At 40.4% G+C, this 27300-nt stretch overlaps 1 protein-coding gene across 5 annotated transcripts in view; it reads left to right on the plus strand.

Moving 5' to 3' along the window:
- Window positions 1–27300, plus strand: part of LOC149314327 (leucine-rich repeat-containing protein 56-like) — a 78729-nt gene that overhangs the window by 34435 nt on the left and 16994 nt on the right. For all 5 annotated transcript variants that reach the window (XM_089520861.1, XM_089520863.1, XM_089520864.1 and 2 more), the window contains 5 exons: window positions 15866–15962; window positions 16383–16580; window positions 22131–22308; window positions 24085–24276; window positions 25415–25479. In XM_089520861.1, coding sequence (XP_089376987.1) covers window positions 15866–15962; window positions 16383–16580; window positions 22131–22308; window positions 24085–24276; window positions 25415–25479 — 730 coding nt within the window. The remainder of the gene's footprint in view (window positions 1–15865; window positions 15963–16382; window positions 16581–22130; window positions 22309–24084; window positions 24277–25414; window positions 25480–27300) is intronic.

Consider the following 27300-nt stretch of genomic DNA (forward strand, 5'->3'; position numbering starts at 1 on the left):
GGGTGGTGTCTTGTGAACTGCAGGCTGCTTCAGTCAGATGTGTTATTCCTGTGTTACATGTCATTGGATTCCTAAGCAACATGGCTAAGGGTCACACGTGACAGAAACACACACACATACCTACAAACAAAATAAATGAAGCAATTCTTCTTAATGTTCTTTTAAGAAATGTCTCATTTTTTAATTTAATTTTATTTGTGAATGCTTTTTCCCTTCCACAATTTGTAATTTGTAGCAAAGATTATATAGCTAAAAAGCAGACAAAAAAGCTGAAAAACAAGAGTAAGAATAGATGGGATGGAGTGGGAAGAAAGAGACAAAGGAAGGATGGATAGGATCGAGGAGAGAAATTAGAATTGCTCTCTCCTGAACTGTTGAGTATCCCTGTAGACAGTTTTTAATTTCTGAATCTTTAATGCATCCTGGTTAGTGGTCCTCTGTGTTTCTTTAAAAACAAAGTGGGTTATGATGAAAATGTTCTTCTGTTCATTGAAAGTGGTGAATATCTTGTGCTATGATCTAGTTTCTGTATTGCCTTCCTATCTCACTGCTAGGTAGGTCTCTGAGTCTTCTTGATCCAACACAGGGAGAGGTGGGTTATAAATAAATACTATTATTATTATTATAATTATTATTCTAGTTATGCATGAAGCATGGATAAATAACAAAAATAAATAAATAAAATTACCCACTTGTATCAGTTGTAGCCTTTGATATACATGCCAAGGCACTGATTTTCATATATCTGAAGTCTTTATCATCAAGCCTCAAGTCGAGTTTCAAGTCCTTGCAAGATACTTTCAAGTAAAGTCTCAAGAAGAGTCTTAAGTATGGGAGCCAAGCCTGTTGAAGTGGGGATTGAGATCTGCTTTTCAGAAGCTTCAAACTTTTCAAAAGCCTCAAGCCCATTGCCTTACGTGTTTGCTGTTCCCTTCCAAAATATGTACCCCACACTTTTGGGGCAGGTCTTTCTTGCTGCTCAAAGTGAATGGCACCAGCAAGTCAGTCACTAAAATATCTAAAAGTATCAAGTCAAGTCAGTGTGTCATTTTTGCCAAGTAAGGACCAAGTCACGTCATTGAAGTGACTTGAGTCTGACTTAAGTCTGAGTCAGTTGACTCAAGTCTACATCACTGGCATTTATATACTCCTCTGTGGCCAATTGATTTATTTCCTGTCTAGAGCAGGGATGGGCAACTGTCAGTTTTTCCCCAGCCCCCTTCCAGCTGCTCCCTGCACAAGCAAGCCCAAATAAATAAATTTCCCCCCTACAGTCCCTCTCGAAATGGTGAAAAGAAATGATGTATCATTTCTTCTTGCTATTTTGAAATGGACTCCAGAGAAAATGGAGGTATTTGGGGGTAGTATTGGATTCTGGGATGCTTAAGGATGTAGGGGTATTTACATATGTTCACATGACTCTGGCAGTTTGGAAACAAAACCTCTATCTAAATAATGCCAATTCTTTATAAAATTATGGGGTTGGAGGCCTTTGGGGGTATTAGTGGGGTAATTCTGTGGGCCTTCGGGCCACAGTTTGCTCACTCATGCCTGATCTAGAGGTTGGCATTCTTGTTTTTAGTTGACCAACAGGGACACTATGGCCTGTTACAGACTGCCAAAATAAAGCTGCTTCGGGTCTCTTTGGGGGTATGCTATTTAAATGATGCATGCATCCTAAGAATCTGGAAGCTGCACCAAAAGCTGCCCTCCAGTGCTTAGGAATGGAGTGTGGCTTTGGTGCAACCTCCGGACTCTTAGGACCCATGCATCATTTAAATAGCGTACCTCCAAAGAGACCCGAAGCAGCTTTATTTTGGCAGTCTGTATCAGGCCAGTATACACTGCATGTGATGAAAAGGTACTGCTCTAGGTCCCTGTTAATTTCCTATTTTACATTTCTTTTATGAAGCTTTTACTCTATTGCTTCCATCTATTTCTCTTCAGCCAAGTAATCACAGATTTATGAAGTAATAATTGAGGGAGAAACATGGAACATTTTCTGAAGAGAGCATTTTAAAAAAATCTTTTCCTCTTCCATGATGGCATATGTTTCTTATCTCTCTAATGGTTCTGGCAAAAAGGGCTATATATCAACACTAATGGAGTATTCGTTCTAGTCTGGCTACCAGTTACAATTTTTAATCTAATTGCTTGTGCTTTTTAATTTCAGGGATGAGTAAAAAGATATATGGGGAAACACAGATATATACTTTTTCAGGGGAAGTCTATTCCATTAGATGTTAATTGTCTGAGCATAAGGAGTAATCCCCACTTGCTGAATGACCTGTTTTTTCTAGAGTATAGCAAGGTAGCCAGTTTCCTGGAGTTACCTTTGTTGCTTTAATGGAAATGCCTGGGAAATCCAGTAGCATAGAAACACTTTTTAGGCTCCAGTTAAGCTGGAGCTAGTTAAGATCAAAAATCTATTGCTTCATGGAGGTAAAGGACAGTAATCAGGCAAATAAAACAACGGATGGAGCTTATTTTAAATGGATTTACAGTTATTGTTGTTTCATAGTAATGATATTTTTCTATAGAAAAAAATAACACTTTCTGAGGAGGGTTATGTAATATTTCTGGGTAATGCTTTTTCTTTTTAATAAGATTTCAGTATATAAATAAAAGGTGTCTTTTCTCCCAAATGCAGCATTTATTGCTAATAGCTATCCTTTTGCTAATGTTAAAATACAGACTTGGCAAAAATATGTTGTACTTGTTGCAGGCATGGTTTTGACAGACTGGAAAGAGATTGTTTTACATTGTATGAAACATAACTTTGTTTTTGTTTTTTTAAATGGGAGTGGAAGATGAGAATCTATGCATGTTAAAAACAATTCCAGGATAATTCTTTGCATGTTTTTTGGGGCGTATACTTACAAAGGAATATGTCCCATAGAAGTTAAAATGGTTTCCTTTTGAGGAGGAATGAGCTGTGTGTATAATGACAAATGGTGAATTCCATCCAGGTTCTTGAGTATTACCCACTTTGTAAAAAACAAAACAAAAAACTTTCTTATAAGTCCTTTCACATTCCTGATTAAATTTCTGAATCCTACCAAGGCAGCGGTAACTTTTGGGGTCATGTTTGATTTAGTATTTATAAGCTTAGGGGCACTCAAAATATCTTTTTCTTCAGACTGTTGAAGACTGTGTAGAAAAACACAATCTTGTGTCTCCTGTATGACATACAGCTCAGCCCTATGCATGTCTGTTTGAAGTAAGGTCAGCTACATGTAGTAGTACAGTCGGCCCTTCTTATAAGCGGGTTTTTTTTAAAGATAATCTTTATTATACATTTCACAATAATACAAATAGTACAAATACCATTATCAGTGAAAAATAAAATACCTCGGTTGTGAGGCTTCAGAATCTTGACCATTGTGTAGTTCTTTCTGACTTCCTTAATCATCAAAATTGGCAAAAAATATATATATTTTAAGATCTAAGCTAACAAGAATGTCTAGTGTCTTAGTATGTATTAAATATCTCCCTCCTTGGGGAGAAAGAACATAAGAAAATAAAAAAAGGCTCTGGGGCACATTTACAAAAGAGCTAGAAGAACTTCGCTTCCCTAGTCCTGGCCTTGTAACAGTTAATTATTTAATACATAGCAAGTTTTAATCTCACACCTCAGCTGCTAAATTAAAAGTAAGCTTTGTCGAAGGAGTCATAAAGTTGTTCACGGACCTGTAGTAACAGGGAGGAATTCATAAATATATTAAGAGGGATACATTTTACAGCTTCAATATAAAGAGTACCAAAGTAAGGTGGGAGATTCTTATGATTAAATTTCCAATAGCTTTACATTCACATTCCATTTTGCTTCCCAAATCCTTACAACTTTATCCCATCCTTCCTTTCTTTCCTTTTTACTTTGTTCTTTAATCTGAATTGAAATCTTATCTAGTTCCCTATATTTGTTAACTTTTTGCATTCAATCCTCCCATTTAGGACTTTCTTCTGATTTCCATGCTTTTGCTATTAATATTCTCGCCACTGTAACTAAATACAACAAAATCCTCCAGCATTTTTTTCCTCCTGTGGCTTCAATACTGTTGTCATATTTAACAAGTATAATTTAGGATTCATTATAAATTTAATTTCAAATATCTACTGGATTGTCTCATGTACCTCTTTCCAAAATTTCTGGATTCCTCTGCATCTCCACCACACATGGAACATTGTCCCTTTCTCCTTTTTACATCTCCAGCAGTATCCTTGATCAAGGTTATAATTTTTTTAAGTCTCCAGGGGGTATAATACCATCTGTACATGACCTTCATATGGTTTTCCTTCAGATCTTGAGCCACTGTGAACTTATTTGTCCTCCTCCATGCATTTTGCCAATCATCCATTGAGATTTCCAGTCCTATGTCTCTTGCCCATTTTACCATATAATCTTTTATAATCTCTTGCTCCATGTATCTTTCTAATAGTAAATTATACAATTTAGAGACTTACCCTTTTTCGGATTGCCCTAATATTTGATCTAACGCATTTAATTTATTTTCGATACCCACTGACTTTTTATCTACATTGTATCTTTGTTTAATCTGCATATAATTAAACCAGGAGATACTATACCCTTCAGTAGCTAATTCTTCCCTTGTCTTTATAACCATCTCTCCTTTGTCATCTTTTTTCATTAAGTGCCTGTACGTAATCCACCTTTGGTTATCTGCCCATCTACCATAGAAAGCCTCCTGCGGTGAAATCCAAATTGGTATGCTAAAATAAAATTTCGCTTTAATTTTTCCCCACACCGTCAGCAGAGATCTTCTAATTGGGTGGTTCATAAAGTCTCGGTTGCAGTTGATTTTCTGATAAGCCGAAAAGGCATGCCAATCAAATCTGACTTGGGTCGCTTCTAAATTAAGCAATTCACTATCTTCCAGCTTAATCCAATTTTGAAGCCAGACCAAACAACAGGCCCAATAATAGAGTTTTAGATCTGGTACCGAGTATCCTCCTCTGTCTTTCTTATCTTTTAAGACCTGTAGTTTAATCCTTGGTCTTTGTCCCTTCCAAATAAATTTCCTAAATTCAGAATCCCATTCATCAAATACTTTATCTTTAATTTCAATGGGTAAATTCAAAAATAAATATAGTAACTTAGGGAGGATTGCCATCTTTATTACATCTAGTCTTCCAAGTAGAGAAAGGTTTAATTTATTCCATTTTAGCAAATTTTCTTTAATTTCTATCCAGGTGTTTAAGTAATTGTTATTAAATAGTTTTAGGCTATCATTCTCGATCCAGATCCCTAGATATTTAATTTTGTTCTCTACTCTATAACCCGATCTTTCTTTTAACAGCTTTGTTTCCTCTTTAGACATATTCTTGGTTAATATAACTGTTTTCTCTCTGTTTATTTTTAGTCCTGAATGCGGATTTTTATACACGGGATTCAAGCATCCACAGTTTGAAAATGTTAAAAAAGTATAAATTTCAAATATCAAACCTTGATTTTCCATTTTTTATAAGGGACACCATTTATATTTAATGGGACTTGAGCATCCACAGATTTTGTTATCCATGGGGAATCTTGGAACCAAACCCCAGCATATAACAGGCTCCACTGTACTGACTTCCTGGAAAGCAGGCCTTTAATTCTAGTTGATGTCTGCCATTCATTCCAAATTAAATAGCTAATTGAGGCTGGCTTTGTAAACTGTCTCATGTCATTGTACTAACATTCTCACAATCATTACATATCTTCCTGTGCTTGTCTGCATCAACCTCTGACTTTAGAGATAATTGCTGCACTCATCAAGCTAATTATGAAATTAAAAATTGCCACAGTAGTATTAGCTACTGAAAAGAGTTTTTGAAAGGCAAACAAACATAACAATGGTTTGCCTCTCTGACAAGATTATTTAATTCCTTAGTTCAGTGTTCTTTTATTGTGCATTGAATTTCACAAAAATTCAACCTGGTTCTCTTGGCACTATCTATGTATATCACTTCATATAACTTACTTTGGAGTGTAGTGACTGAAAAGAAGGCACCCACTACTTTCTCCTGCTGTTGAAGGCTAGTGCTTCTGATGTCTTGAGAATCCAACACTATAATAAGATGTAGGCCAAAACCAGATGGAGGGGAAAAGCCAGCTCACTCTCAGGGTTTCCTGATTCACAGGGAAAACATGCTGACTGCACTGCCAACTCCCTCAATGGGTTGACAGCCGATATGCAGTTTGCACTATCCCCTTTCCACTGCAAATATGGAACAGTCATAACAGAGCAATCGTGGCTACAAGTCGTGCCATATCATTGTTTATTTTTTGTTCCACCTCAAATGCATGCGCACACATGCATGGATGCTCCACTAGCAGCAGCCAATTGCCTCCCTTAGCCCACCCAGCTGCCAACCCATTGAGTGCCCCACACAACTGTCTGTTTGATCGCACGATAGTTTGACTGCCCATATACAGTACAGTCATGGAGCCCCTTTTATCTTGTTCGCCCCTGCAATTTGCTGACTGGAACAGAAGGGTGCCACCATGAAGAGCCAGCTCAGGGAGTTCTGTCTGAGGCAGCCTCCAAGCCCTCCTGGAACAATGAGCACCTCTCCAGACATGATGTCCCTCTGTATCTACCCCCTTTCTCCTCCTTTCCCTTCATGACTCCCTGTTGGACTAGCTAGTTCATTATTGTTAATATTAAAGTTTTATTATTGTTTGCTATCTAATGTGTTTGTCATCATTTTGCTTCACGGGGTGTGCAATGAGTTGATGTCTTCATACCAGCATGCAGTCTGTATGCCGATGCAAAAGTTCATTCTTTCCAGTTTGAACCAGAGCAAACAGGGATTTTTAAAAAACATATTATTTTTGCCGTGATGTTAAGCCTCACAGCGCATCTTTGGGCCATTTTCTTACTATTTCAGCCATGTCTGTCATCTGCACTAGTGAGTTCCAAAGCAGGGCAGGGCTATTTCTTTAAGCCTGTGCAGCCAAGCCCACAGATCTAACCTAGTATTACATTTTTTTTCTCCAACAAATAGCTCAAATTTTTAGTTTCCCTGCAATGCAATATGAAGGCTACCTATTTTCACATTCTTTCCTTACCTTTCACCAGCAGTGTTTAGAGAGACAACGGTCAGTTAGGGCAAGCCAGAGATTTTACTTTTGCTTTTTAAGACTCCAGTTTTCTGTTGTAAAAACAATATGACAAATAATTTTCTTTGACTGAAAACAGATATCTAAATACCTAACCTCTTGAAATCTACTCCTAATACTGTGCTCCAGCATAATGAAAGAAGTGATTGATGTAATCAGAAATGAGAAGGGAACAATGATTGTCCACCCCTTGGGAGATGTAAATAGTTGAATGTCAGGAACAAATAGTTTAATTAGGCAGCTATTCAGAGAGTTGCTCATCCCTATCTCTGTGTAACAGTGGATCAAAGAATCCTCAAATACATCCAGCAATGGCTTGAAAAATAATCTTGGACAAAGATTGATAATTTCTGTGAAGTGTTGTTTTTCAATTTTTTCTGTTACTTGACGCTTGCAACAAGAAAGGAATTGCTTTATACAAGAAGGTATAGTATTGGAAAACAAAATCAGAAGTCATGTAAAGATGGCCAGTTTATCTGGGTGGTTCTGCTTGTTTGCAAATTGCACAGTTGTGGAAAATCTTGCAAAGTCTCATAATGGTATGACTTGATCGTGCTTGGTTTGTTGCACTGTCTGAAAAATCAATTACAATTGACCAGGAGGGAGGTAAAGGAAGATGATTTTATAGAAATATAGTCACCATTTCTCCTCTGTGCTACACATCTGACTTCAACACATGGACCACCAATAAATCAATTGGACTTTTGGAACAGTAGCTTTTTACATAGTGATTTATAAGTGGAAAGGAGACCCATGAGTATTGTCTGGACTTGATGTAAATGTGCTGTGAGGAAGATGTGGAAGACTGTGATAGCTGATTGTATTAATCCAACTCATCGTTGGTGAGGGGAGAGTGTTATGTGTTTGCAAATGAATTTAAAGTCCAAAACATATACTATATTTAAAAAAAATTAAACTGCATTGCGTATTTATCTATTTACAAATGTCACCCATTTATAGGGTTTGGAATTTGAAAGTTAATTTATACAATGTCTTTTGATAGGTTGATCTTTGTCTATAAATCATGGATATAGTTTGTATTACAGTGGGTCCTTGTTATCCACTGGGGTTTGGTTCCAGAAAAGGCAAAGGGAACTCAACCTGAGGATAAAGGAGCAGAGGACAGAATAGGGGAATTTCAGCACAAAATAAGTAAAGAGATAGTACAGGAATTCCTTGTTAATCTAAATGAATTTAAGTTGCCAGGACCAGATGAACTACATCCAAGGTATTAAAATGGCAAATGTAATATCGGAGCCATTGGCAGTAATCTTTGAAAACTCCTGGAGAACAGGAGAAGTCCCAGCAGACTGGAGGAGGGCAAACGTTGTCCCCATCTTCAAAAAGGGGAAGAAAGAGGATCCAAACAATTATCGGCCAGTTAGTCTGACATCGATACCAGGAAAGATTCTGGAGCAGATCATTAAAAAGAGAGTCTGTGAACATCTAGAAAGCAATTCCATAATCACAAAAAGTCAACATGGGTTTCAGAGAAACAAATCATGCCAGACAAATCTGATCTCTTTCTTTGATAAAATTACTAGCTTGGTAGATGAAGGGAATGCTGTGGATGTAGTATATCTTGATTTCAGTAAGGCCTTTGACAGGGTTCCCCATGACATTCTTGCAAACAAGCTTGTAAAATGTGTGCTAGACAAGGCAACTGTTACGTGGATTTGTAATCGGTTGACCGGCTGAACCCAAAGGATGCTCAACAGTGGCACCTTTTCATCCTGGAGGGAAGTAACCAGTGGTGTTCCACAGGGCTCTGTCCTGGGCCCAGTACTGTTCAACATCTTTATCAATGACTTGGAGGAAAAAATTGGGGGAATACTTACCAAATTTGCAGATGACACCAAATTAGGAGGAATGGCTAATACTCCAGAGGACAGGATCAAAATTCAAAATGACCTGAATAGACTAGAAAGCTGGGCCACAGCTAACAAAATGAACTTCAACAGGGAGAAATGTAAGGTACTGCACTTATGGCGCAAAAAATGAAATGCACAGATATAGGATGGGGGACACCTGGCTTAAGGAGACAACATGTGAAAGGGATCTAGGAGTCCAAGTAGACCACAAGTTGAACATGAGTCAACAGTGCGATGCGGCAGCTAACAAGGCCAATGCGATTTTAGGCTGCATCAATAGAAGTATAGTGTCTAGAAGATCAAGGGAAGTAATAGTGCCACTATATTCTGCTCTGGTCAGGCCCCACCTGGAATATTGTGTCCAGTTCTGGGCGCCACAATTCAAAAAGGACATTGAGAAACTGGAGCGTGTCCAAAGGAGGGTGACTAAAATGGTGAAGGGTCTGGAAACCTTGCCCTATGAGGAACGCCTTAGGGAGCTGGGGATGTTTAGCCTGGAGAAAAGAAGGTTAAGAGGTGATATGATAGCTCTGTTTAAATATTTGAAGGGATGTCATATTGAGGAGGGAGCAAGCTTGTTTTCTGCTGCACCAGAGGCTAGGACCCGGAGCAATGGATGCAAGCTGCAGGAAAAGAGATTCCACCTCAACATTAGGAGGAACTTCCTGACAGTAAGGGCTGTTCGACAGTGGAACACACTTCCTCGGAGTGTAGTGGAGTCTCCCTCCTTGGAGGTCTTCAAACGGAGGCTGGATGGCCATCTGTCGGGGATGCTTTGATTTGGATTTCCTGCATGGCAGGGAGTTGGACTGGATGGCCCTTGTGGTCTCTTCCAACTCTATGATTCTATGATTCTATGAAAAAATCTGTGGATGCTCAAGTCCCATTAAATACAATGACATAGCAAAATGGTGCCCCTTATATAAAATAGAAAATCAAGGTTTGCTAGTTGGAATTATACTTTTTTAAAAAATATTTTCTAACCATGGATGCTTGACTCTGTGGATAAAAAATCCATGGATAAGGAGGGCTTATTCTCTGTTTTGAACATATTGCCAATAAGAGAGGTTTTATGTCAGAGTGCACATCCAAGTCTGTGTATCATTTTAGCTATGTACAAGTTAATCTTCCCATCTCTCATGTGTGTTGAAGAGCCTTAATTATAACTATGGCATCTGTACTTATCTTGTATTCTAAAATATACAGGCTTGAATCCCAATAGCCCAGCAAAAGAGGGCTGCAAGAGGACTGCCCCGTGCCTTCAAGAGATCATTTTCAGGCTTGGGAGGGGTGGGGGAGTTATCTTCTGCTTCTTTGGTGCTTCTTTGAATCCAAGCCACATCCCATATGCAATTAACTCATGAAAATTAGTGATTGAGAATAAGTTTTAATGCCCTTTTTTGGTACACTGACCTTAAAAGGCAGATATTTGTATTGTGGAACATTTCCAACGTTTTTATTGTAGTGCATTTAATTTCCTTCTGGTACAATTATAATTAATAGTAGATTTCCTCAATGCTGAAGAGAATATTAAATTCTAAGGATCTTGACTTGTTTCCCTTGGATGCTTACTGAACTGAACATTTTCTTCAACACATTGGCGGGATACAAACGGGCAGGGGAAGACGTCTTGGAGGTGTATTCTGCTGAATACGGAGCCTCCAGACCGCCCGCCCCGGGGGCGTGGCTCAGGAGATGGGGCTTCCACATGGGGGGCAGTGAAGACTCCTCACCTGGGGCCGTTTCTGACCCGCAGTTTCCAAACCGCCGCCTCGGAGGACGCTGCAAAGAGAGAGGCAGCTTCCTCACGGGCGGCCAAAAACGGGGCTTTTTTTTTCCTTTGCCGGCTGGCGGATGCGCAGCTGCGCAGCTGCAGCGCTAAGCAGCGGCGGCAGAAAGCCTATGTGCACATTTAAAGCGCCCAAGCCCCTTTAAAACTTTTTCCCCCGCTCTGCCCAAGAACAATGGTGGTCTCCTGCCAGCTGGTGATCAGCTGGTGTTGGCATCCTTGTCCTCTTGCACTTTGCCAGTGTCACCAGCATCATGGATGCCTCCTCTCCTTTGGTCCCCGCGCTCTTGCTGAATCTGCAATGCACAGCCACAGCTGTCTCCGCTGCCACCGCTGTCCCCCTGCCATCCCCCATCACCTCCCTTGTATATATGTAAATATTTACAGTTTTAGCGGTTTTTATTGTTAGGTGAAAATGGCACAGGAATGTGTGTAGGGGCTCACTTTAAAGTCCAAACTTTCCAAGCAGCGCATGCGTACATGTTGCTCTAGGGTTAGGGTTAGGGTTAGGGTTAGGGTTAGGGTTACGAGTCTTAAAATGCGCTGCAGCTGTGCTGCAGCTTCCACACCTGCATGGCAGCTGACGCTGCAATTAAAGCCTGACTGCAAACTGCGCATGTTCCAGGACCCCGACTCATTATGTGACGCAGCAGACACGGAGCTTTTAAATGGGCAACTTAAATTAGCGGCGTAGCAATTCTGGCGTACCGGTGCAGCAGCTTACAGACTGAGCTGCGCAGCTGCGCATCAAATGGAAAAGAAGCGGAGAAAAGCAGCACCTTTTTAATGCCGCTTCTTCCCGCTTGGGGCGTGCGGGGGGCGTGTTCATGGCGGCATTCAGGTAAGGCCCGTCTGAAGGCTCTACCTTCATGACGTCATGAATACACCCCTTTTTGCCCGTCTGTATCCCGCCATTGTGAAGTTAGGATGTTTTAGGTCTTTTTCTCACCATTCACATTTTAAGAGCAAAATGAACAGTAAAGATTCCCAGTTTCTTTATGCAGTTTATGGTAGTATTTTAGGCAGACATTGGAAGGAAGAATCTGAAATGTCTAAATTATTAGACATCTTTTTCTTATACTTTGTTCATTATGGGTGTGATGGTGATGATCAATATCCCACCAATTCTTCACTGCGAGACTCGAACTCAGGGCTCGCTTAAGTGTCTCCTGTTGTATAACTCTCTTTAGACGTCAGCCCTCTGGGTTTCAGATTTTTCAACCATCTTGGCCTCAACTATTATTTGACAGCCACACACTCACTGTCTAATATATCCCAAACCTAAAAGACTTTCTCAATGTTTGTAGCATTTCTAATGTGTTTCTGAAATCACTTCAGACAGCTGCTTGTTGAATCAAAGTAAGAAATTTGTTTGCAAGTCAGGCTGAATACAGTATCTCTTTTAGTGGATGGTTCACAATGGATACAGTGTATAAATACTTTATTACTGTACATACTCGACTATAAGTTGGCCTCATGTATAAGTCGACGGCAAGGTTTGGGGCCAAAACTATGGATTTTGACATGACCCATGGATAGGTTGAGTGTAAAACTTGGAGGCTCCTTCAGTGTGTGTATGCAAACAACAAGAGGGAAGCAGCAATCAATACAAGGCTTCAGTGTTTCAGCCTTACACTCCTGAGACAACGAAACTCGTGGGGGAGAGGGACTGTTAAACAAATAGCAATCAATCACCAAGGACTCTATCTGCTTGGCTCAAGACAGAACGAAACTGCATGGAGAAATCTAGCTGCTATCACATTACCATACTGACCTGTAAATAAGTCGACCTGGGATTTTGGGGTCAATTTTTGGACATATTTTTTTTATACTTATAGACAAGTATATACGGTAGTTACACAATTTAACAGTTTCTTTAGCTTGTCATTGGCGGGATACATTGGTGGCCTGCAGCCGCCCCTTTGTGCCACGTATTGGGGCCAGGACAGCCACAGCGGCAGCCCAAAGGCCCCAATCTGGTGCTTTTTGGGACCAGGGAGAAGCGGCAAAATGCCACTTCTCCCTGGTCCCGAAAAGGGGTGTCCTTGGGGCTTCATGCCCCAGGACACCCTGGGGAGCCGCTGCCAGGAGAGAAAGGGGCCGCTCAGCCCCTTTCCCCTGGCTTCGTTCCTGCAGCCATTTGATGGCTGCGGAAACAAGGTGCTCCCCAAGAAGGAGCTCCATTTCGGAGCTCCTTCCAGTGCTGCTGTTAGGCCGCCACAAGCGGCCTGACGCGGCGCAAAGACGTCACACCTGTGCCGTTTGGACGTGGCGCGGCCGTAACGTCATAATGGTGACGCCCATCTGTACAGGGTGCTTCCGTTTTGATGTACAGAATATGTACTAGGGTTGCGGGGCATCTGTAAGCAACGCCCCGAGGCAACCCTAGCACGTATTCCTTACGTTCTAAAAGGCCCATCTGTACTGGGCCTTTGGGCCCAAACAGACAGGCCAAAATAAAGCTGCTTTGGGTCAATTTGGAGGTATGCTGTTTAACTACTGCATGCATCCTAAGAGGCCAGAAGCCATGCCAAAGCCACACTCCAGTCCTAAGGACTAGAGCACAGCTTTGGCACAGCGTCCAGCCTCTTAAGATGCATGCAGCATTTAAACAGCATACCTCCAAAGTGACCCAAAACAGCTTTATTTTGGCCTGTCTGTTCATGCCCTTTGTAACTGCTTCTCTAAAACTTTACATATTTGTTCCCTTACAGACTAAGTTCTCATAGAACCTTTTGTATCTTACAACCCTTCTGGTTACCCGTGACTCCAGTAGTCACCAAACACTATTTCTCCCTCAGGACATTACAACAATTTAATTAAGGACACTCTTCATCCATTTCCTGGGTACCTAAAACCCTTTGTAGCTTTGTAGCCAACTTTGACTTAAGGTGACCCTATGAATGGCATACTGCCAAAATTATATACTGTTTGATTGAAATGATTTTTAACTGTTTTAAAATTGTATTGGTAAGTTTTAAACCAATTTTATCTTTATGTCACCTTGGGTCCCACTCCAAGAGAGTGGGTGGCAAAATAAATAAATAAATAAATAAATCCCACCTAGGTACAGAGTCATCAATCAGATGTGCATCTCTCTTGTTCATAAGATCTGCTTCCCCATGGAACTTTAAACTTGGGGAAGGGGATTGGTTACATCAAGTGAGGGCTTTAATTAAACTTGCCTGTTTGGCGTTCTCCTGCTTTGTCAGTTTTGTCTTGCTTGTAATGTAATATCTCTGGATGCTGAAGTATTAAAAATAAAATGTGGCACACATATTCAGACCCACAGACCTAAGCCTGACCTCTTTTTAAGAAAGCCAGGGCCAACCAAAGCCTTTTATGGATATCAGTATTCTAGATATTTATTTTCTCCCCACACTGAATTTGCACAAATACCTCCTTACAGACCAAAGAATATGCCAGATAATTGACATTATATGGAGGCTTCTTACATTTCATGCTAGACTATCTTGAGATCCATTCACTCATCCATTGGCTGGTATATAAGTTCATTTCTGCCCATGTTCCAAGTAGCTTGGGCTGGAGAGAACCAGGCTTCTGGACACTTCAAGTGGAATTACAGTAAACCCCAGTTTGATGGGAACAACCTGGTGCTTTAGGGTGTTATCGGAGATGTGGCAACAAGTCTCAGAGGAGGAGAAGGCTTAGATCCTATTCAGGAGTCTTTTTGCAGAGTAAGGAGCCCTGTTCCATGGCATAGAGGGAGTAGACTGCAACCATGGAGATTAATTTGTGTTAGAGAAGGAGATTGTGGGCTTGGTTCTGAGATCTCCATTTTGTTTTCAACAGTATTCATGAATTGCTGGAAAGTGTATAGGTGTGAAGTCCTTTTAAGGTTGCTATTTCCCCCCCTCTCTTTTTCAAAGGGTGGGTCATTGACTTGACATCAGGAATCAGTTTTGGTTTGTATTTATGCAGTCAAAGGGGGTCTTCTCATTATATTTCTCCAATTATATTGCACCAAATGGACTTATTCCCAGTAGATCTTCCTGAAAGCATTGTTAATGTTTTCAAAACCCCAGTTTGTTCTGCTTTCTCTCAGGTTTTCATTAGCTGTCACCAATTTAGATAATGCTTTCTATGGAAGACTGTGTGCAAAGAGAGATTCTGTAATGCATAGTAGAATATTGAATTTTGGGTAGTTAATAATAAGAAATTTTATGTTAACTCTAAGGCACAGTTTGATTTAGGCTGCAGCCCTGAAACCATTTACTAGAGAGTTAGACCCACTGAACACAGGGGGAATTATTTCTTAGTAAATATATGCATAAGATTATGTTGTTAATTATTTGTGAGCTTTTACAACTGCAGCTGCATACAATCCTTTATTATTTGGAGAAGGTGCTAAATTTAAAGTGACTGGATGTAGATTGGGTTCATGTTCAAATACTGCAGTATAAAATGATTTAAGGCAAGCTTTTAACTATGAATTAATTCAAATTAAATTGGAATTGCAGAATGTCCTTCTCAGTGGGTGGGTACTTCTGGGTTCACAAGAGCTTTTGGATTAGTTAGTTAATATCAGATTGTACACTAGCAGTTTTGTCATTGTACACAGGATTGCAAATTACTGATAGAAGACTTATTTTAAATGCAAGGAGTATCAACAGAGCTGAAGAAGGTTGTAAACAGATCACACCCTTGCTAATGCATTTGTTCATGTGTGTGATATGAATGTCTCTTTTACCTTGGATCTTGGAAAGAATTAGTGTGTAAGGAGTGTGTAAGGAGGGTTAATGGCTTTGATCTTATTGCCTAAGACCCACTGAAACCAATTCATGCCAGAGCTTTTGACACTTGTTCAGGTTTTGTTCTCTTTCAGTTGTTAAAGGGGGAAAAAAATCTATTCCTGGAATGCCCTTACAGCCTGTCATCAGAATTTGAATCTGACTGGGATGATGTTTAGAATCAGAAATCCATGCTTATAGAAGCTGAAGTGCAGTTTACATTAATTTTATACACTGGTGGTCACATGTATGAACTCCTGAATTGAAGCATGCTGCTTCGATAAGGAGTGAGTAAACCTGGCCCTCAATGTCTCAAATTTTGTTCTCTTAGGGACCTTGGAACAGCTCTGTCTCATCTTCAGGTCCTGTGGATGGCTCGTTGTGGGCTACCAGATTTAGATGGGATCTCTTCCTGCTGCTCTTTGAAGGTAGGGCATTAGTGATTTGACATTTTATTAGGAGACCAGGGTTCAAATCCTTGCTGAGCCATGGAAACTCATTGGCTAACTTTGGGAAAGTCACAATCTGTCAGCCTTAGAGGAAAGCAATGACAAATGTGCTCTGAATAAATCTTGTCAAGAAAAATCTGATGATAGGTCACCATAGGTCATAACTGACTGGAAGGCACATAACAACATATGTGACAATAGGCAAATTTCCTGTGAATGAATCTTGCCAAGAACTCCTATGGTAGACTTGTCATAAATCTGAGTCAACTTAAAGGCACATCATAATAACCATATACAGTATAAAAACAGGAAGCCAGTCGTCCAGCGTTTTAGTTTAAAGTACTATAGTTAAATCTTAAAAATCCATATTTTCCTTCTGATTTTTATTTATCTTTCTAGGAACTTTACATAGCCTACAACAACATTGCTGACCTAAGTCAAGTGAGCCTGCTGGAACATCTTGAGATTCTAGACCTAGAAGGAAATAATATTGAAGACCTCAGTCAGATTCAGTATCTGGGGCTCTGTACAAAGCTGTCTACTCTAACAGTGGAGGGAAATCTTATATGCTTAAAACCAAGCCCCCAGTCTCTAGAGGTTTGTATCTGTTTTGTTCAGATTTCATTACGGATTATATACATTACCTTATTTTAACCTTCAAAATAAAATAAAATTGTTTTTCAACAGTGTAGTTTGCCACATGGAAACTTTCCCAGGGTAGAATTTGGAATCTGCCTCCTCCCTTAAAATCCTGCTTGAACATTCATCATGGCATAAAAAATCCTGCTTTGTATCCTTCTGTTGGTAGAGATGGCGCAACACGAAACAGATGTAGTGCCTGAACTTTGAAACAACCTTCCTTCAGTGCCCAGTCAAGACTCCTCACTTTTGAATGGGTAACCAAGACTTGGCGTTTTTGACAAGTGTAACACTGGGTAACACAGTGGTAACACAGTGAGAGCCATTAGGGCTGAAGGGTGGGATATAAATACCTAAATAAATAAAAATAAAAAAACCGAGATGGCTTTTTGGGTTTTAACTAGGGGTAATACAGTGGTAACGAGACTAGAGTTTTATCATCTTAGAACATAGTGCTGGAAGAAGTCTCAAAGGTAATCTATTATTATTGCTGTTGTTTCTGTTTCCTGTTTCTCCCCAAAACTGGGAATCAACGTGATCTACAGTTTAAATGCACAGTACAATTAAAAATCTACAAAAGTGACAAAACAGAATTAAACTATTACAATATTAAAACAAATCATTTGTTTAAAAATAGAATACAATTAAAAAGACAAAAGCGTTGCACAGGTTCCCTGACCAATGGCTGTCTAGTTCTATTTGAAAATCTCTTCTAGAAAGAAATGATTCCACTGTCTAATAGCATATATTGTACCATCAGAGAATTCTTCCTGATGTTTAATCAAAAATTTACTTCCCTTAATTTGAGCCCCTTAGTCCTGGTCATATTGCCTGGAACATTTAAATACTCAAACAAACAAACAAGCCAGCAAGGTCTATTATCTATTTATTTATTTGATTTGTATATGTACTGCCTTTTTGCCAACATGGGATGCAAAGCAGCTTATAATAAATCTTATAATCTCTGGCATAGCTTTTTAAACATTTGAAAATATCTGTCATGTCACTTCAGCATTTCATCAGATCTTGGTCTCTGGACCTCTCTCACAATTTTCCTTGGGATACATTATTGTTTTGAATGGTTAGCCACCCTGGGAGGCCAGCTGAAAGGCGGAGAAGGGGTATTTTGATTAGTAAACTGTAATAAAACTTGTCCTGTCCTCTAAAATGATGACAAGTTTTTATCATGGAGTAAGAGCCAGTACAGACAGCCCTTTAAAGCTGTTGTCCAGGCGTTTACATGGCGCATCTTCTGAAGCCACCCTAAAGCTGCCTGGAAGTCAGACGGCCGCCCAGACATTGATGGCTTCAAGATGCTCCAGAGGTGTGGCATTTACATGCTGCATGCCGCCAGATTATCTTGAAGCTGGCTTTTGGCTTCAGCAGAGCTGAGAAAGTCAGCTTTTTTCCCAGCCCAAAAAGGAGTGGATCTTTTTCGCTCCTTTTTGGACCAGCTTCAAGGAGGATTGGGGCTGTGGCGTGTGTTTGCCACAGCCCCAATCTGTCTTTGCCGGGGGCAGCTTTAAGCCGCCCCTTCTTGCCAGTCTGTTCCCAGCCTAAGTTAATGAAGAGTATTTTGACACAACATATGATTCCACTTTAAGTGGAGGAAACAGACTTGGGTGTATGAAAGCTCATCCTGCCAACGTCTTTCTTTCAGTTAGTCTCAAAGATGCTATACTTAACATCCATCAGACTGAGAGCTGCTAGTATAGAGAGTGGGTAATACTGAATTTATTTACTTTACTTTACTTTATACTGCCTTCCAGTACTTCCAGGAATATATATAATATATAATGCATTATCATAACAATTACAGTTGATTTTTTTTTTAAATCAACATTGTTGAAACAACAGGTTAAACAGTCTAGTTAAAGGCTGAGTGAACAAAACTTTTTTTCTAAGCTTGTATGATTCCCTGTTCTGATCCTTTTAACATGGACAAAGGACTGCCCTGGTCGCCCTGGTCGATGATCTCCGTCTGGGCATGGACAGGGGTAGCGTGTCCCTGTTAGTGCTCTTATACATCTCAGCGGCTTTCGATACCATTGACCATGGTATCCTTCTGGAATGCCTGAGGGAGTTAGGTATCAGGGGCACTGTGCTCCAGTGGTTCCGTTCCTACCTCTCGGGCAGATTCCAGATGGTGGAGCTGGGGGACGTGTGCTCCGATAAGAGGGCGCTTACATCTGGTGTCCCTCAAGGAGCCATTTTGTCCCCCATGCTATTCAACATTTACATGAAACCGCTGGGAGAGATCATCCGGAGACACAGGGCGCTGTGTTATCAGTACGCTGATGACACTCAAATATGCTTCTCTGTGTCTCCGACTGATGCAGTGACCAGGAATGGCATCTCCCCTCTAGATGCCTGTCTGGAGTCAGTAATGGGCTGGATGAGGGAAAACAGACTCAGCTTGAATCCAGAGAAAACGGAAGTACTCGTGATAGGTTCCCCGGGCCCGGGGATGGATATTTGTCCACCTGACCTGAATGGGGTCACGCTCCCCATGAAGGACTCAGTTCGCAGTCTGGGGGTGCTTCTGGACTCGTCACTCCACCTTACATCTCAGGTGGATGCGACAGTCAGGAGCACTTGTTATCAGCTTCGGCTGATACGCCAGCTGCGATCCTACCTGGGCCGGGGAGACCTTGAAACAGTGGTACGTGCTCTGGTGACCTCTTGGTTGGATTTCTGTAATGCGCTCTACATGGGGCAACCCTTGTACCAAACCCGAAAGCTTCAATTAGTGCAGAACATGGCAGCAAGGTTGGTCACTGGATGCTCCAGGACCAGCCATATAACACCTGTCCTACAAGATCTACATTGGCTGCCCATTCGCTTCCGGGCGCAATACAAGGTGTTGTTTATTACCTATAAAGCCCTAAATGGCTTGGGCCCAGGGTACTTGGAGGTCTGCCTCTCCCCATATAATCCGCCCCGCGCTCTCAGGTCGGCCGGGAAGCAACTGTTGAGGGTTTCAGACACGAAATATTCTGTGACTGCACAGAGGGCGTTCTCTATCTCGGCCCCGCAGCTTTGGAACTCTCTTCCCAGTGAGCTCCGCTCAGCTACCTCCCTTGACCTATTTAGGAAGAAGTTAAAAACCTTCCTCTTCCAGCAGGCTTTCCCCCTGATGTTGTAAGATCTGCTCTCTCCCCGTTGCACTCGTTGCACCAGCACTTTAAGCTAGTTTTTGTGTGGTTTTAATCTTGTAATTTTAACATTGTTTTTAATAGTTTATATATTGATTTGGATGTTTATGAGATTACTGTTTGTAAAGTGTACATTTGTGTACTTCAGTGTAACCCGCTTTGATCTGCCAAGGAAAAGCGGGCTATAAATAAACAGTTTGTTTATTTATTATTTATTTATAATTCATAGCTAAAGAAATAAATGCATTACCTCTAACTGGTTATTTTTATATTTAGAAACATTAAAATAAAATTACATATGCTGATTCAAATGAATTTACAGCTCTCTACACTGGGCTGTATATTTGCTCAGTGTAATTTGATTTCCAGATGAGCTCATCCCTTCCTGACATCTAAACCAAAAGCAACAACCTAATGATAAATGTGGTGGTCTTGAGTGCAGCTGTTGTTGCAATTGCACTGTATGTATGTGTAATGTGATGCACCTCTCAATCAGGAGATCATTGTAGGCTACAGACCTATAGCTTACGCATCATGTAAAGTACATGTACTATGTGAACAGATGATTCTGTGCACTGAAGTAATAGGCACTTATCTTTTTGTGGTAAAAAAATATGGATTGAAAGTTAACCACTCTAGTGTTATATAGATGCTCAGGGCTCCCAAACAGAGTGGCTATTAAAAGTACACATGCACACACACGTTTTAAAAAGTGTACATAGCTAGGGCTGCTCCTGCCTTTGCTAGAATTGTGTAATTCCTAGAGTAGTGCAGCTTCTGCCAAGAGATCTTATAGTGTAAAGGGTGCTCCAGGCACTGCTTTGTTTTAAAATCCTTGCATCTTAAGCTTTCCATCCTCTTGGGGCATCCCATCTGGCCATTGTCTGATCACAAGGCTGCCTCATCATGCAATATGGTCATTTCTCCCAGACAAGATGAGTCATCTGCAAAGACCTCTGACCCCCACCTCCAAATGAATACCAGAGGAGGCTTTGCAAAGCCCTCTCTTTTACGCTACCCTAGCTGTGCACTTTTTGCCTGTGTCTTTGCCTGTGCAAGGGGATCCAGTATGTATGCATATGCTTGTGTGTGTACATCTTTTTAAATTAAAATTGCAAGGATGCTAGCCAGAGCCAAAGACCTAATAGTTACTTGGGAAGCAGGGCAGGTGGGTGACAGTCAGTGTATACCTGCATTGTACAATCTGGCTTGAGTCCCTAGGTAGAGAGGCAAAATATAAGATGATGATGATGATGATGTTGCTTGGCTCCCACTTTTAACAGTCAGGGTTATGTCTTGTAGAATCTTGGGATTTGCAGTTTGGTGGCCTCAGAATTCTTTACCAGAAAGTTCAAATACCTCTTCAAACTACAAATCTGAAGAGTTTGTAAGAAGAACCCATGGTGATTAAAGTGGGATCAAACAGTTATAATTGTGCAATTTGGATATACTCATAAACTGTTGAGTGAAAGCTAGAATTTGTTCAGTACCAAGAGAGGCCTTCCACAACTAATCCAACCTTGGTTTTCCTGCCAGGTTTCTTTATTTCTGCTAAGTTCAGGGCCAAATTAGAAAAATTTCCATCATAAAACTATTTTTGTTTGTTTAGGAAACAGCACTATGTAAAGAAAGACAATTTGGATTGGGAGGAAGAGAGAGAATTTTTTCACACCTGCAAAACTGACATAGACTGTGGTCCACTTTTCTAGTGGAATACAATATTCACAACATGTCTGTCTCTTTAAAAATTGGGTAGGACAGTGGTAGAGGGGAAAGGATTTTATTCTTTGACACTGTCAGAGTTTTGATCCTGGATTAAGCATCCTGCAGATACTGATTTGTCTCCCAGAAGAAGCAATTTCACTGTTGTGAAATTAATTATTTCACAACAGTGAAATTGCTTCTTCTGGGAGACCAATCAGTATCTGCAGGATGCTTAATTAGATGGCTGGATTCCTTGCTAAACTACTGCAAATCATCAAGATTTCTATGGGTAGCTCACACTGCACCATCTGCTTGCTCTAAGCAGGTTAATGGGGGCATGAAGAAAATAGTTTGGTGATGGTGAGGAAGGACTCCACAGGATTTGGTAATGGCCTAAAGATTGGGGCAGGGGAAGGAAGAGTCAGAGTAGATGTAAGTCTATGCCAGGGAGATGGGGAGCACTGAAGTCCACCAGTTGAACATGTGCAAAAGGGGCATTGGTTTAGTATTATTATCTTATCATTAATAGTTCATTAGGCACGATGAAGCTAGAATTAATTTGGGTTGAATGTTTGCTGTGTTTGTAATAAAATTGCGCTTGGCTTTTCTGTTTTGTTCATCTTCTTTTTTGTTTTTGTTTTTCCCCCAGATCCCAGATTACAACTACAGAGTGGAAATAAAAAAACTCATTCCTCATTTAAAGTGTTTAGATGAAATACCAGCAGATCAAATGGCCATTCCTTTCCCATGCAAGATGAACAAACAGTGGTTTCTTGTCAAGGAATCAATCAAAGAAGGATGTTTATTAGAGCAAGTATCTGAGTCAGGTAAGTTAAATTATTTTGTGAAGCACCATTTTACTAGTGATAAAGTTTTTAGTTTTCAGTACCACATATACCACATATATCATATACTACACACACATGTGTCGGGTATTACTATCAGGAATAAGAATGAGTAATGACTTTTTTTCTGAGAACAAGGCACATAAAGATAGAACTAGATGTGGTATTGTCACATCCGCTCGCCGCTTTGACCATGTTTCACCTCTTTTATCCTCCCCTCATTGGCTCCCCTTCCCCTTCCGCATCCAGTACAAGCTTTTATTATTGACTTTCAAAGCCCTCCATGGATTGGCCCCTCCTTACTTATCTGACCTTCTTTCTCCTTACATTCCTACTCGCACCCTCCGCTCTTGTAGTCAAGGTCTCCTGTCACAGTGTAGGACCACCACTGCCCCCTCCCGAATTCGTCCCTTCTCGCTTGCTGCCCCTTACTCCTGGAACCTTCTTTCCCCACATGCACACCTCATCACTTCTCTACCCAGTTTCAAAACTGAGTTAAAGACTATATTGTTTAGAGAAGCATTCCCAGAGGTGAGCCCCTTTCTGACCGAGGAAGCCTCCTTTTAACCATTAATTAAGAAGCCAAGCATTTCCTCCAGTCCATCTGCCTTGGTCCAGGCCTCGGAGGTGGAGAACTGCTGGACCTGATCCCATTCCCCACCACCACTCCCTTCTCCTTTTGTGTCGTGTCTTCTTAGATTGTAAGCCTGAGGGCAGGGAACCGTCTAACTAAAAGATTGTATGTACAGCGCTGTGTAAATTTACAGCGCTATATAAATAAATAAATAAATAAATAAATAATAATAATAATAATAATAATAATAATGGTAGTAATGTGAAGAGAGGGCATGCCAAATAGTCATAAGGCAGAGGATGTTTGTGGGCCTCCTCATAGAGAAATAATGGGGTTATGAACTCTTCTGACTTCTGCTTTCCCTCCAGTTTCTCCAGCTTGTTTTCTCTCAGCTTCACTAGGAGAAAAGTGGTTAGGAGTTAGGAGGACAGCAAAAAAAATGGAATGCTTCCACATCCTTCCAGTATGCAGCATCACAATTTGAAACTGTCTATCCCAATTTGCAGTTATTCAGCAGCAGTCAACATTCAGAGATATGGGTTTGTCATGACCACTTCTCATTCCAGTCTAATACTGTTATGAGATCTCTTTTGGTCTGTTGGAGGAACAGTTCATTAACATTTAGTCCTTGATGAAGTCTTACAGCTTACTGATTATATTGCTTATTGTTGTTGTTATTTGCTGTGAAGTATGCTTTGACTTACAGTAACCCTATGAATGAGAGACTTCCATGAGCCTGGCCATCCAGAGCCCTTCTCAGGTCTTGCAAATTCAAAGTCATGATTTCTTTTATTGATTAAATATATCTGTAATGTGTTCTTCCTCTGTTCCTACTGCCTTCCACTTTATTGAGCAGTATTGTCTTTTCTAGTGAGCAGTGTCATCTCATGAAACATCCAAAGTATGATAGCCTGTGTTTAGTTACCTGGTTTTTAGTCAGAGTTCAGGATTCATTGCTATATTCACTCATTTATCTTCTTGGCAGTCCATGGTATCCTTTTAAAGTATGCAGAGCCTATACAACCCTAAGATTTCTTTCCCAAGATTCCTTCCAGACTGTAGATAACTTCAGTCTGAAAAGGCAAGATTCAGGCATACATTGTAGCAACTAATACCATCCTGTATGTTACAGTATCTCATTCTAATCATTTCTCTCCCCTCCCCACAACCCCCTCATGGTTTAGATTCAAGATCTGTAACAGAATGGCCCTATTCTTCTGTGAGTGCTGCCGTAACACAATTTTCGTCAGCTTCCAGACCTCAGACTCCACAGAGACCTCCCAGTGCCCATTTGCTTTCTGGTTGTAGCACTCTCCTAGAGCCTACCATTTATGAAGAAGGACTGCTTGAAGATGATTCCAGTGATTTGACTCATGGTAATGGAACAGCTTATGCCATTGATGGCAAACCTTTTAGAGATCTGGTGCCCAAACTCAAAGGCGTTCCCGCACTGGGTGTTACCCAGCTCTGGGGGTGGGGTGGGGGTGGTATTTCGGGGGGGGGGGCAACACTTCCACCTTCCAATGGCGGAACTTTTGCTTTCCAGGGGAGGGACTTCCAGGGGCAGGACTTCTGCTGAGACAGCTGAAGGCCCAGGAGGGCAGGGGAAAGAGGAGGAACAGGTGCACGCCTGTTCCTGTTCTTCCCCCACACTCCCATCTCTCCGCATGCCCTCAGAAATAGCTTCACATGCCAGAGAGGGCATGCATGCTATAGATTCACCACCATGGGCTTATGCTATTCTTATCCCTCTCCAGTTTCCTTTGGGGAAAAAAAGTGAACACAAAGTGATGTAAAAATACTCTCCCATAAATGTTCTTGAATGGCATATTAACTCATGAATCCTTCTTGTGAGTGTGTTGCATGCACATTTCTGTATTCCTATTTTTTAGACTTCTATCTATAATTACAGTAAAAACATGGCTCAAATGTTATTACATTATATGCTAGATGATGCTGTCTTCCCAACTGGTCTGTCTCCTGTGTTGCATCTAGCTTGTCCTGTGGTCTCTTGCTAGACAGAAAATAAAAGAGCTGCATTATATTGATTCACATGAAGGGGCAGGTTGAATGTCATCCTGCCTTCAGCTGAGTGAAGTGAGAGATACTTAGGCTCTTTGACCATCATTACTCTCTTTGCTCCTCAGCACACCACTACATGTTGTTCAGCATTTTTGGAGTAGTACCTGGCACATTAGAAAAATTATGTTTGTTAAATGCTTTCTTCTTCCTGCTAAAAGAAATGCTCAGATCAAAAATAGGAAAATTCATTACTTTCTTATTTATTTATTTCGTTTTATTTCTGTGCTGCCTTTCTCCCAGAAGGGGACCCAAGAAAGCTCACAGATTTCTTCTTTTTCCTTAATGTATTCCTTTTTCTAAATATGGAAACTCAATGAGAAAACCTACCACATTGTTGCATATAAGCAAAGTAGATATACTCGTATAGAAAAGAGGTTTTAAGATTGTGAAATGGTTAATTGGAACAATCCCTTCTTATTTTCTTTTTGCCAGGTATCAGCAGAGTGATATGTGGGAATCCCATCAAAGCTCTCCATGCTCGAAGACAAAAATTAGGAGTAAGCTTTTTTCCCTAAGTGCTTTTATTTTCTATTTTTTTTGGCAAAACAGTGTGATGTGAATTAGAATTGCATAGTTTTTAACTGTAGAGCACCATTGTCATGGTCATAAGAAATATACTCTGGCAAAGTTTCAGTGTATGCCTGTACAGACTGGTCCACATCTGCAAGGGTTATATAGAGCTTTCCATTTTTTGTGGGATATTAAGAGTTTGAGAACACTGGAAATTGGCAGCTGTCTTTATATATTGCATCCTGCTGAAAACAGGACCTAGGGAAAGGTATACAGGTTATGGCTAGTTCTATTTTCAGAAACTTCCATTATTTCTATGCAATAAATTAGAAGATTGAGAAGGGACAAAACATTCAAATCACATTCTGGTTGCTGGGAGCAGGGGATTTTTCTCCTCTCTTGATGTCCCTGTCTCTAACTGCTTTCCTGTATTTTTTCACATATAAGTGAATAGCTCTCATCCACCTTTATTGAAAAAATACAACATTATACTTTGGAATATTGCTGGGGTAAAATATGCCATCTACTTCTGCCCTCCTCCAACTAGTGATCAGCGTATATCTGAGTGTATATTAGGGATGGCAATTCTAAATTTCCTCATTCCCAAGAGATGTTGGGGGAAAGCTATTGATTTTTCTTCTTACAGTCTCAAGTCTTCCAATAACTTTTTTTCTTGCAATGATGGGAAACTATAACTTTCTAAAGAAAGCTACAGAGCTCCCCCAAAAGTAGCATAGTTTTCCAGAAAGCTATGCAGCTTTCCCACAAGGTACAGAGCATTCTGAAAAGATGACAAAAGCACAAAAGAGAATGTTACACAACTTTAAATGTTGCAGTTTTAAAAGTTTTTTTCACCTAAAAGAAAGGGGGAGCACAAAATGAATGATGCACAGCTTCAAAATCCATAGAGCTTTCCAGAATGATGGAGAAAAAAGCACAGAACAAAATGTTGCACAGGTTTAAATGTTGTGTAACTTTAAATGTTGCACAATTTTAAAATGAGAACAGGAATTACAGCCTTGAAAGTACAAGAAGCCATATATTGTGCACAGAACAAAACAGCACACATGGATAGACACTTTAATATATTGTTTTCTGTTTGTATAGTTCTTTGTATTTTTTGCAGTTTTCCTAGGTACACATATGGCAAAATAAGCTTTAAGCTGCATAGTGTGCAGGTTTTCTTGTGTCGAGAACAAAAAGAAAAGCTCCAGCAAAATTGTTGTAACATTCTCGGTGCTGTTCTTACCTGCAAATGTGGCTGAGAGGTCAGGAACACCAGATTTTGTCCCCATCAGGAAATTGTTGCGTACCCATTCCATCCCTGCTCCATACACACACCACCATCTTTGCCACACATTCTATATTTTGGTCATTGCAGTATACAGGACATTCTTCAATATACGTTATGCTTGTTATAATGATGAGCATTTTCCTAGATTTAATAATAAAAACATCATTATACCTTAGTCATGGTGGGTTTTAGAAGGACCCTTCCCATTTGTAGGGAGTCTCACTCATAGTGGAAGCCCATGTGAGAGCTGACGGGTGGTAAAGGAGAGCAGCACATGCAAGTGCCATAACTCTCTCCAGTTGCCTGAGTAAGGACAGATGAAGGGAAAGGCACTTACAGCCATGAGGCAAGAAACAGATGGAATTTAAGTTCTCTGGCTGTGTTCCTACGTCATCTTGTAGTAGTCTGCTAGTCCATGCCCTGATTTCAACCTCTGGCCTAGTAGTACAAAATGCCCTGAGCATAATAGGAGGAATTATTTTATAAATAGGAGAATGATTATGAGATAAATTAA

The sequence above is a fragment of the Sceloporus occidentalis genome, unplaced genomic scaffold, assembly GCF_023333645.1.
Source record: "Sceloporus occidentalis isolate IW3139 unplaced genomic scaffold, rSceOcc1.0.p SCAF_4, whole genome shotgun sequence".
NCBI classification, from domain to species: Eukaryota; Metazoa; Chordata; class Lepidosauria; order Squamata; family Phrynosomatidae; genus Sceloporus; species Sceloporus occidentalis.